Source organism: Melanerpes formicivorus, unplaced genomic scaffold (genome assembly GCF_026170545.1).
Source record: "Melanerpes formicivorus ecotype bairdi unplaced genomic scaffold, bMelFor1.0.p_v2 SCAF_950, whole genome shotgun sequence".
Lineage (NCBI taxonomy): Eukaryota > Metazoa > Chordata > Aves > Piciformes > Picidae > Melanerpes > Melanerpes formicivorus.
In genome coordinates this window covers 54,886-67,564 of record NW_027143302.1, presented here as the reverse complement: position 1 = coordinate 67,564, position 12,679 = coordinate 54,886, and the positions used below count along the sequence as shown (strand labels likewise).

General features: G+C 45.2%; 1 protein-coding gene across 1 annotated transcript in view; it reads left to right on the top strand.

The window, feature by feature from the left end:
- The first annotated feature begins 99 nt into the window (after positions 1-99).
- Positions 100-12,679, top strand: part of LOC137460964 (diacylglycerol kinase eta-like) — a 35,215-nt gene continuing 22,635 nt past the window's right edge. The window contains exons 1-6 of the mRNA XM_068170959.1: positions 100-236; positions 381-477; positions 5,777-5,884; positions 9,007-9,120; positions 9,413-9,547; positions 11,948-12,114. Of these exons, the coding sequence (XP_068027060.1) occupies positions 151-236; positions 381-477; positions 5,777-5,884; positions 9,007-9,120; positions 9,413-9,547; positions 11,948-12,114 (707 nt within the window). The 5' untranslated portion in view covers positions 100-150. The remainder of the gene's footprint in view (positions 237-380; positions 478-5,776; positions 5,885-9,006; positions 9,121-9,412; positions 9,548-11,947; positions 12,115-12,679) is intronic.

The following is a 12,679-nucleotide window of genomic DNA, read 5'->3' as shown; positions in this document are numbered from 1 at the left end:
CCTCAGAGAGATTCAGACTGAACATCTCTTGGTTGGTGTGTCTGTTCTGAGACAAACCACAATCAATCTTAAAGTGTCCAGATACTGCACACTTGTACTCCTCATTATTTCTTTTCTTCTAACAGGGAGGGGTATTCAGAAAAGTGTGTCATGAACAACTACTTTGGAATTGGGTTAGATGCAAAAATTTCCCTAGAATTTAACAACAAGCGAGAAGAGCACCCTGAAAAGTGCAGGTAATGTAACTGTCAGTGACAGAACCAGGATGTTTCCATATTCTTTTCGCTTTTCCATCTCTCTTTGCTTGAATTCATTGACTTTTTCACATATACAAGACAACAGTGTATTTCAACATGCAATTCTTGTTCACCTGTTTGCAGAAGTCGGACGAAAAACATGATGTGGTATGGCGTTCTTGGCACAAAAGAGCTACTGCAGAGGACTTACAAGAACTTAGAGCAAAAAGTTCAGCTGGAGGTAAATTTTGTTTATTGGCAGAATGAGGATTTTCTTTCCTTCCATGATATGTAGCAGAGAATTTGGGCTTCCTCTAGAAGCTTTTGGAGGTTCTTGCGGTCAACCTTAAACCAACCTGAAAAGGTGCCGTGTAGAAGTGTGCTATGTAGGGATTCCTCAGGTGGGTTTTTTGGTTTTGAGTAAAATGCCAGTACTTAAATAAAACACTCAGTGTAATGTTTCCTGTAATTACAGGATGGGGGTTAAAAATATATATATGGTTAGGATCTGTTCTTAATGTTCGTTGCGTCAAAGGAGAAGACAGTAGCATAGTATCATAGTATCAGTCAGGGTTGGAAGGGACCACAAGGATCATCTAGTTCCAACCCCCCTGCCATGGGCAGGGACACCCCACACTAGATCAGGCTGGCCAGAGCCTCATCCAGCCTGGGCTTAAACACCTCCAGGGATGGCGCCCCACCCACCTCCCTGGACAACCCATTCCAGGGCTTCACCACTCTCATGGTGAATGCTTTCAGGACCATATGTAAGCAAGCAAAGACGTTTATTATGTTATACAGCAGGGTCATATAGGCTTTTTGAAAGCAAAGGTGACACATCTTAATTGGCTATTTTCTACTAGCATGCATGTAATTCAGGCACACAATAGGTCAAAGTAACAAAACTACATTTTAACCCATCCTACCAAATTCTACCCAGCTTCTCTCCATTCATTACAAAGTATCATAGTATCATAGCATCATTCAGGGTTGGAAGGGACCACAAGGATCATCTAGTTCCAACCCCCCTGCCATGGGCAGGGACACCCCACACTACATCGGGCTGGCCACAGCCTCATCCAGCTTGGGCTTAAACACCTCCAGACACGACGCCCCAACCACCTCCCATTCCAGGGCTTCACCACGCTCATGGTGAAGAACTTTCTCCTCATGGCCAGCCTGAATCTCCCCACCTCCAGCTTCATTCCATTCCCCCTAGTCCTATCACTACCTGATATCCTGAGAAGTCCCTCCCCAGCCTTCTTGTAGGCCCCCTTCAGATACTGGAAGGCCACAATGAGGTCACCCGGGAGCCTTCTCTTCTGCAGACTGAACAGCCCCAACTCCTTCAGTCTGTCCTCATAGGAGAGGTGCTCCAGCCCTCTGCTCATCCTCGTGGCCCTTCTCTGGACACCTTCCAGCACCTCCAGATCCCTCTTGTAATAGGGGCTCCAGAACTGGAGGCAGTACTCCAGGTGGGGTTAAATGAGCATACACTAAACAGAAGGAAGGAGATAAGGAGTCCTTATCCTTCAGGCTCATTTTAAACTATCTGGAAGCTTGGGAGAATGCACAGATAATCTTAATAAAAAATCAGATTATCTTAAACAAAAACCCCTGACAGAAGAAGGGGGATTCTGAATGGGAAACACAAGAGGCCCAGCTACACCACTGGAACCCGTCTCCAATAGGGTGTTTGAAAGGCACACAAAAGAAACAAGATCATCACAGCAACAACAAGTGCAGTGTAAATTCTCTAAGCCTGGTTATTTTTAGTAAGTTCTAATTTGTTCTAATTTAAATTCCTAATTTTTAGTAAGTTCTAATAATAATAATTAAGTTCTGATTAAGTCATCTTTGTCATACCAGGAACTTAAGGGAGATATAAGGGATTATCAAATGAAGGAAAAGACTATGGGATGGTTGCAGTTATTTTCACCCAAAGAATATCTAGGCTCTGTTTTGACAGAAAACATAGATGATTTCTCTTTTTACTTCATGCTAAAAATATCAAACATGACACTTGTATGAATCACAGAATCACCAAGGATGGAAGAGACCTCAAAGATCATCAAGTCCAACCTGTCACCCAAGACCTCATGAATAAACCATGGCACCAAGTGCCACGTCCAATCCCCTCTTGAACCCCTCCAGGGACGGTGACTCCACCACCTCCCTGGGCAGCACATTCCAATGGCTAACAACTCTCTCAATGAAGAACTTTCTCCTTACCTCCAGCCTGAACTTCCCCTGGTACAGCTTGAGACTTTGTCCTCTTGTTCTGGTGCTGGTTGCTTGAGAGAAGAGACCAACTCCCTCTTGGCTACATCCACCTTTCAGGTAGTTGTAGAGAGCAATGAGGTCTCCCCTGAGCCTCCTCTTCTCCAGGCTAAACAATCCCAGCTCCCTCAGCCTCTCCTCATAGGGCTTGTATTCAAGGCCTCTCACCAGCCTTGTTGCCCTTCTCTGGACACGTTCAAGTGTTTCGATGTCCTTCCTAAACTGAGGGGCCCAGAACTGGACACAGTACTCAAGGTGTGGCCTACCCAATGCAGAGTACAGGGGCACAGTGTTGAGAGAATATTTTAAAAGTGCTGGAACTGTCTCACTACCTTTGAGATTTAAGAGGGTTTTGTCTGCTCGTCGCAGATTGCTGTTATTTAAGTGCTGAGCAATTATCAAGGAATTATGCAGCAGTTAGCAAATATAATGACAGGAAAGAATGTTATGGATGCTGCAGACAGAATTCTAATTTAAGGCTATTTTGAATAAGAGGCAAGTAAGATTTTAATAAGGCATTCAAATCTGACCTTTGCATAATTAGTTTTGAGTATTTCTGGAAGTAAACCATTGAGTAAGAATTTCACATCGAGCCTTGCTTCGCACGGTATCAGCCTTCTGCTGGAGCGTGTGATGAGGTGCACAGCTTTGGAAAAGCAAAAATCACCAGTTTCAGGCCTGGGTGACAGACTTCCTGCTGTGATGCAGTATTCCTTAATATCACTGCATATTTTGGATGCTGTGGCATTTTGATTGAAATGTTAACTTCTGTCTTGTGACCGAGATTAAATCAGAACGCTAAGCAGATTCGAGAAGCAATTTTGCATCTCTTTCACCTGCTGATAAAATTCTGTGCATTTTATCCTTGTTTCTGGAGGATTTCTATTTGTATAATTTTAAGATCCTTTTGAGGGACTAGTAACTTGCATCATGATCTCCTTAAAGGCAATTTCACCTACCAGTTCATAGAATGGAATGGAATGGGATGGGATGGGATGGGATGGGATGGGATGGGATAGAATAGAATAGAATAGAATAGAATAGAATAGAATAGAATAGAATAGAATAGAATAGAATAGAATAGAATAGAATAGAATAGAATAGGAGTTGAATTGAATTAACCAGGTTGGAAGAGACCTTTGAGATCATTGAAACCAACCTATCACCCAACACCATCTAATCAACTAAACCATGGCATGGTGCCGTGGTCTAGTCATGAGGTCTGTGGTGACAGGTTGGACTTGTGTAGTGGTTTGAGCCTTAACTGAGAGTTAAAAGCTCAAATGGGGAAAAGGCTGAGAATCTCTTCCCCACTCCCCCCCTCCTCCCTCCAAACAGGGAGAGGGAAAAAAAAAAAAAGGGTAAGGAGTAAATCCACTAAACAACAATCTGGAGTCGGCTTGGAAGTAGAGAGGCAAATAATTTTTACTTCAAATTATATATATATGACAATAACAGGGGAAAAAAAGGTTCACAAGGGCAAGGAACAAGAATGGATGGGAGGGGGACAGAAAAGAATAATACAAAACCAGTCTTTCTCTGAGGAGGTGCGGAGGCAGCAGGGAGAAGGATCAGGTCCGACCATGTGGCTGAGGAGCAGGAGGGCAGCTGCAGTAGCTCTCATGCAGCAGAGGCAGGAGCCAAAAAGGAGATCCAGCAGCTATGATGTCCTGGTTTTTATACCCTAGCTGGGCAGGGAGGGGCGAGTGGAACAGACTCAGCTTTCCCAGGGGGAAATGCCCTGCAGGGAGGGTAAAGTACCCGCAAGCCCTCCACCCTGCTTTCTTCTTTTGTTTTCAGAAAAAGGCGTTAACCCACCACAACTTGATGATCTTTGAGGTCTCTCCCAACCTTGGTGATTCTGTGATCACCCAACACCTCATGACTAACTAAACCACAGTTTCAAGTGCCACATCTAATCCCTCTTGATCACCTCCAGGGATAGAATAGAATAGAATAAACCAGGTTGGAAGAGACCTTCAAGATCATCGCGTCCAACCTATCACCCAACACCACCCAATCAACTAACCCATGTAACCAAGCACCCTGTCAAGTCTCCTCCTGAACACCTCCAGTGACGGCGACTCCACCACCTCCCCAGGCAGTCCATTCCAATGGGCAATCACTCTCTCCGTGTAAAACTTCCTCCTGACCTCCAGCCTGAACTTCCCCTGGCGCAGCCTGAGACTGTGTCCTCTTGTTCTGGTGCTGGCTGCCTGGGAGAAGAGACCAACCTCTGCCTGTTTACAACCTCCCTTCAGGTAGTTGTAGAGAGCAATAAGGTCACCCCTGAGTCTCCTGCTCTCCAGGCTAAGCAGCCCCAGCTCCCTCAGTCTCTCCTCATAGGGCTTGTGTTCCAAGCCCCTCACTAACTTCGTTGCCCTTCTCTGGACTCGTTCCAGTAAGTCAACCTCCTTCCTAAACTGAGGGGCCCAGAACTGGACACAGTACTCGAGGTGTGGCCTAACCAGTGCAGTGTACAGGGGCAGAATGACCTCCCTGCTCCTGCTGGCCACACTGTTCTTAATGCAGGCCAGGATGCCATTGGCCCTCTTGGCTGCCTGGGCACACTGCTGGCTCATGTTCATCCTACCATCAACCAGCACCCCCAGGTCCCTCTCTGCCTGGATGGTGACACCACCACCTCCCTGGGCAGCACATTCCAATGGCTAACAACTCTCTCTGTGAAGAACTTTCTTATATTTAATGACATGTTTGTGCCTATGCCAGAAATGCTTGATTTCTTTTTAATGTTGTTTTTACTCCATTTAATGAATTTATCTAACTATCAAATGCATTGCAGTTTGGGGGCTGCTGATATGGGATGGAAGACTAGTTACTGAATGGGTAAATGAAGCTTTCGGTAATGTCCACAGGAACCTTGTTGTGTGCATTCAGGAAGACAGTTTACTTCTTTGCAAAAAGATTTTTGATCCCTGATAGAGTGTGGTCTGAGAGCTCAGAGTAAGGGATGTGAAAATGTTGATTTAAAGAGTCATGGAACACCTCTGCTGTACGTACTCCAGCATGCAGTATCTACTTAGTTTTCAGCTCTGCAAAAATCAGTGCTAAGATTGGGCAGAGGAGGACTGTGCTAGAGGTGCTTCACAGCATGGAGGGAATAGGGGAATAGCCTTATGTTAAACCTGTTAATGACTGTCCTCTCCTGCTAGCTCTTTTGAAGCCTCAAGTGCCAAAAAAATGCCTGATTACTCGTGTCACATTTATCTGTATACTGAATGAGCTTTTATCCATTACAGTGTGATGGACAGTACATCCCTCTTCCAAGCCTGCAGGGCATAGCTGTGCTAAACATTCCCAGCTATGCTGGTGGGACTAATTTCTGGGGTGGAACCAAAGAAGATGATGTGAGTAGCATTTAAGAGAAGTAATCTTCTGTGGAAATGCAGCAATAAATAGTAGCTTGTACTTTGGATAGCAACCCTTAGTCAGGGAGACTGTTTTGACTTCCTTTGTGTCCATTCCAGCAGAATGTTCATAATAAGGCTTAATGATTTCCCTTTTTCTTTAAGGTTTTCTATGAGTCTTTCCAGAAACTAACAAACACAAATGATTTCCCTTTATACTGTGTTACAAACTGATGTGAATGAGGTTTCTTATGGCATACATCCCTGTTTGTTGCAGTCTGACAATAAGTAAGGTAGACAAGGATAATTAATCACTCACAACTTATGCCTGAATTTTGTCTCTTGTTCTTCAAACAATTTTTATCTAAGTGATGATTCAGACAATGAGGCCTAAAGTGACATTTAGTGACTGATAATTTAGTGGGGGTAGTATTCTGGGTTTTAAATATTCTTTTCAATAAGCTTCTAAAATATTTTAAGATGCCTTTTCCCCCCTTCCTCATGTCTCCTAAGAAATGTTAGAATAGAATAGAATAGAATAGAATAGAATAGAATAGAATAGAATAGAATAGAATAGAATAGAATAGAATAGAATAGAATAGAATAGAATAGAATAGAATAGAATTAACCAGGTTGGAAAAGATCTTCGAGATCATCAAGTCCAACCTATCACCCAACACCATCTAATCAATTAAACCATGGCACCAAGTGCCCCATCCAATCTCCTCCTAAACACCTCCAGTGATGGTGACTCCACCACCTCCCTGGGCAGCACATTCCAATGGCAAATTACTCTTTATGTGAAGAATTTCTTCCTAACATCCAGCCTAAACCTCCCCTGGTGCAGCTTGAGATTCTGTCTTCTTGTTCTTGTGCTGGTTGCCTGGGAGAAGAGACCAGCCCCCACCTGGCTACAACCTCCCTTCAGGTAGTTGTAGACAGCAATAAGGTCTTCCCTGAGCCTCCTCTTCTCCAGGCTAAGCAACCCCAGCTCCCTCAGCCTCTCCTCACAGGGCTTGTGCTCCAAACCCCTCCCCAGCTTTGTTGCCCTTCTCTGGACACCTTCCAGCAACTCAACATCTTTCCTAAACTGAGGGGTCCTGAACTGGACACAGATACCTTAATATATTACGCAGATACCTTAATATCTTACAACTTGGAGCAGTCTTACTGCTGCCATTCAGCAGTCCTGGGATGCTCTGAAGGGAAGTGCCACCTGGATGTGGCATGTAACTACGGCAATTGTGGTGTGCAGCACTTTCCCTGAGAAAGCCCCTGTTAGCCTGCTGGCCAAAGCCGCTGCTTAATGCACTGGAGTGAAGACTTGGTGGTTAGCAAGGACCAAAGTCCCTCAACTTGTTCCTTGTCATGTCCCTCAACTTGTTCCCTGTCATCTCCCTTCCTGAGCCATTGCTGCAGACAGGCTAGATTAGACAGTCTTGGATCTGCACTCTCTTATTCTTCACCTCACAGAAATCCTCTATCAGGAGACATGTCCTGACTGGCTGTGACTTTTGAGCCCTTGTCAGGGATTTTCTCTGGTCTGGTCTTGGGCATCTCTGATGGTTTATTCTGCCCATGGTGCCAGCTGAGGTAGAATACCACTCACAGGTGACCTCTCTACCTGTTGAACTGTTACTGGCGTGATTTCCTGCAGTGACTTTCCCTCCTCATTGCTCCCTGTTGCATATCAGGATGAAACAGTTGTATCTTCAGTTGACCTTAGTATCTCCTGCCAGACCCAGCTGAACTCCAGACTAAGACTTGTCTTGTGGCATGGCTGGATTCCCCTGTAGGACACCAGGTGGCAATGGCACACACCAGACTTCCTGTGCTTTGCATAAGCTCATGGCAATACAACATTTTGGCTGGATATCAAAATATCTGTTCCATATAGAGGCAGTTCTTGTGTTTACAGTGGATAATTGTATACAGTGCAAACAAGGTCCTCTTCAGTATGAATGCTGAATGTTTAACAGAGCTGAGCATGGGCTCAGATGTTGCTTTCTGGAGAATTCAGAGCACAAGATAAACACTTCTGAGAAAAATAGACACCATTCTGCCTCTTAACTTCAAGAACCTCTTAGATATTAAGCACATTTCACCAAGCATTTTTGAATTGGCCTTTCATCTTGCTTTGCAAAGCAGTCTGCATGCTGAAGCATGCTATCTTTCCTATAAAAAGATAAAGCTCATCATTCAGATATTTAAAATGGTATCAACACTTCTGTCTTCAAACAGTATCATAGTATCAGTCAGGGTTGGAAGGAACCACAAGGATCATCTAGTTCCAACACCCCTGCCATGGGCAGGGACACCCCACACTAGAGCAGGCTGGCCAGAGCCTCATCTTGCCTGGTCTTAAATACCTCCAGGGATGGGGTCTCAACCACCTCCCTGGCCAACCCATTCCAGGGTTTCATCACTCTCATGGTGAAGAACTTCCTCCTCAAGTCCAGCCTGAATCTCCCCACCTCTAGCTTCATTCCATTCCAATGGGCAAATAGTGTTTGCCCATTGTCTATGCTGTCTTATATGACTTTGGAGAGACAGTGTAGCTGTTCTACAGTAAGGAATAGAGTAGAGTAGAGTAGAGTAGAGTAGAGTAGAGTAGAGTAGAGTAGAGTAGAGTAGAGTAGAGTAGAATAGAATAGAATAGAATAGAATAGAATAGAATAGAATAGAATAGAATAGAATTAACCAGGTTGGAAGAGACCTTTGAGATCATCGAGTCCAACCTATCACCCAACACCATCTAATCAACTAAACCATGGCACCAAGCACCCCATCCAATCTCCTCCTAAACACCTCCAATGATGGTGACTCCACCACCTCCCTGAGCAGCCCATTCCAATGGCCAATCAGTCTTTCTGTGAAGAACTTCTTCCTAACATCCAAGCTAAACCTCCCCTGGCACAGCATGAGACTGTGTCTCGTTCTGGTGCTGGTTGCCTGGGAGAAGGGACCAATCCCCACCTGTCTACAACCTCCCTTCAAGTAGCTGTATGTAAGTGGTATATAAGAGTATTTAAATCTTGGAAATGAACCTGTGTTTCATTGAACATACAACCTTCAGCACTGGCTTCACCATTTAAAAGTGGCATATTTTCTTTCCCTTTCAGATATTTGGGGCTCCATCATTTGACGATAAAATCTTAGAAGTCGTTGCAGTGTTTGGCAGCATGCAGATGGCAGTTTCAAGAGTCATCAAACTCCAGCACCACAGAATAGCTCAGGTTTGTTTTCTTCCTTGAAAGCATGCAACATGTTTGGCATCAGTTTTGGGCTGCTGGCAAGTGCTGGTACTCCTGATGGCCGCCACCCTATACATTAATAACGCGCTGACATTGTTTGAATTTTAACGGGTAACAAATTGTCTCCAGTGATGAATGAAGTATGAAAGGGTTTCATCCTTGAGACAGCCCTGGAAGGAAGCCACAAGCCCCTGGTAATCAACATATTTCAGGTGGCCTGTCAGTTTCCTCCGTATTTATTGCTCTGTCAAATAATGTGTGTGTTCTTTTCCAGTGTCGGTCGGTGAAGATCACCATACTTGGTGATGAAGGGGTTCCAGTGCAAGTGGATGGAGAGGCATGGATCCAGCCCCCAGGAGTTATTAAGATCATACATAAAAACAGAGCTCAGATGCTAACACGAGACAGAGTATGTTGCAGAAAGTGTGTTAAGAGACACTGTTACTAACATAGGGCTCTGTAATGCTTTGATTCAGTTATAACGTGAACAGACATAGTCCTTACAGAGCTGGTTTACAGCTATTCATATAACTCATGTAGTTACTTACAGTTATTTCTGCCATAAGCTGGTGTGACAAAGCTTTGAGAGCTTTTATCAATTCTACTAGTGCCATTATTCCTATTATTATAGAGTAAAAATGATCAAGACGCCAGGATGTGGCTCAGTTGGTAGCACGTAAGACCCTTAATGGGAAGGTCGTGAGTTCAAGCCTGCAGCGGGCAGCAATGTCCTCCCTACTCCAGTCATGAGGTCTCTGCTCATCCTCATGGCCCTTCTCTGGACACGTTCCAGCACCTCCACATCCCTCTTGTAATAGGGGCTCCAGAACTGGACACAGTACTCCAGGTGGGGTCTCACCAGAGCTGAGTAGAGGGGGAGAATCACCTCCCTTGACCTGCTGGCCACACTTCTCCTGATGCAGCCCAGGATCTGATTGGCTTTGCAGGCTGCAAGTGCACACTGAGAGCTCATGTTGAGCCTCTTGTCCACCAGCACCCCCAAGTCTCTCTCCTCAGGGCTGCTTTCCAGTCAGTCCTTGCCTAGCCTGTATTTGTGCCTGGGATTGCCTCGACCCAGATGCAGGACCCTGCACTGCTCTTATTGAACTTCATGAGGTTGGCTTGTGCCCACCTCTCCAGCCTGTCCAGGTCCCTCTGGATGGCCTCCCTTCCCTCCAGCGTGTCTGCTGCACCATCCTCCCATTCCCCCATGTCCCAGTCTCAAATAGAAGAGAGCCAAGCAAAACCTAGTCACAAAAACACTGGAGAGTTCAAGGTTGTCTAGGATTCACATGTGAAAGGTGTTACTGCCTCTCAGTTCCTCACCCACTAGTTAGATGTTGCATGTAGGATGGTGTTAATAGCATTTCAACTCTCTTTTAGTACATTTGTTACTTTTCCTCACCATTTTTTTTTTCAGATTTGAGTCCTGCATTAGTTTCAGACTTGGATCTTTCTAGCCCTTCAAAATGTTCTTGTGTTATCATTGTCTTTGTGTTCTTACTGTCTTGGAAGATGCTTTTTGATAGGTTGGACTAGAATACAATGGAATGGAATGGAATAGAATAGAATAGAATAGAATAGAATAGAATAGAATAGAATAGAATAGAATAGACCCGGTTGGAAGAGACCTTCAAGATCATCGTGTCCAACCTATCATCCAACACCACCTAATCAACTAAACCATGCAACCAAGCACCCCATCAAGTCTCCTCCTGAACACCTCCAGTGATGGTGACTCCACCACCTCCCCAGGCAGCCCATTCCAATGGGCAATCACTCTCTCTGTGTAAAACGTCCTCGTAAACTTCAGCCTAGACCTCCCCTGGCACAGCCCGAGACTGTGTCCCCCTGTTCTGGTATTAGTTGCCTGGGAGAAGGGACCAACCTCTGCCTGTCTACAACCCCCATTAAGGTGTTGTAGAAAGCAATGAGGTCACCCCTGAGTCTCCTCTTCTCCAGGCTAAGCAACCCCAGCTCCCTCAGCCTCTCCTCATAGGGCTTGTGTTCCAAACCCCTCACCAACTTCGTTGCCCTTCTCTGGACTCATTCCAGCAAGTCAACATCCTTCCTAAACTAAGGGGCCCAGAACTGGACACAGTACTCAAGGTGTGGCCTAACCAATGCAGTGTACAGGGGCAGAATGACCTCCCTGCTCCTGCTGGCCACACTGATGCAGGCCAGGATGCCATTGGCCCCCCTGGCTGCCTGGGCACACTGCAGGCTCATGTTCAGCCTACCATCGACCAGTACCCCCAGGTCCCTCTCTGCCTGGCTGCTCTCCAGCCACTCTGACCCCAGCCTGTTACACTGCATGGGGTTGTTGTGGCCAGTGTGCAGAACCTGGCACTTGGATGTGTTCAATCTCCTGCCTTTGGACTCTGCCCATCTGTCCAGCCTGTTGAGGTCCCTCTGCAGAGCCTCTCTACCCTCCAGCAGATCAACTCCTGCCCCCAGCTTGGTGTCATCAGCAAATTTACTGATGAAATTTGCTGGTGTTTTCAAAGGTCTCTTCCAACCTGGTTAATTCCATTCCATTCCATTCCATTCCATTCCATTCCATTCCATTCCATTCCATTCCATTCCATTCCATTCCATTCCATTCCATTCCTGTCTTTGAGAATGAGAAGGAGATAAAGAGGCTTTTATAATGTGATTTTGTTATGTGATATTACTTCTGTTAAATTTAGAAGCTGTTCATTTGTTCAACTGATTTTATACAAACTAAAAGGTATATACCATTAGAATTCTTAATAGGTAAGAATACTTTTAAGTGCTATGAACTGAATGCATAATTCATTTTGATTAGGCCTTTGAAAACACCTTGAAGTCTTGGGAAGACAAGCAGAAGTTTGATTCCTGTAAACCTGTCATTCGATCTCCCTTGTACCCTCAGCAGGCTGTTGATTTGGCTACAGAAGAAGAAGTTGCACAGATCCAGCTGTGCTCACAAGCTGCAGAAGAACTTATTACCAGGTACAATAAAATTAGTAAGTTTGGATTGCAGACCTACACACTAAGGCTGAATTATTCATGCAAATGCATGCATAGATGTGGAAGATGTTGAGTTGCTGGAGCGTGTCCAGTGAAGGGCAACAAAGCTGCTGAGGGATTTGGAGCACAAGCCCTATGAGGAGAGGCTGAGGGAGCTGGGGTTGCTTAGCCTGGAGAAGAGGAGGCTCAGGGGAGACCTTCTGTCTGTCTACAACTACCTGAAGGGAGGTTGTAGTCAGATGGGGTTTGGTCTCCTCTCCCAGGCAACCAGCACCAGAACAAGAGGACACAGTCTCAAGCTGCACCTTGGGAGGTTTAGGCTGGATGTTAGGAAGAAGTTCTTCCCAGAAAGAGTGATTGGCCATTGGAATGTGCTGCCCAAGGCGGTGCTGGAGTCACCATCACTGGAGGTGTTTAGGAAGAGACTGGATGGGGTGCTTGGTGCCACGGTTTAGTTGATTAGATGGTGTTGGATGATAGGTTGGGCTTGGTGGTCTTGAAGGTCTTTTTCAATCTGATTAATTCTATTCTATTCTATTCTATTCTA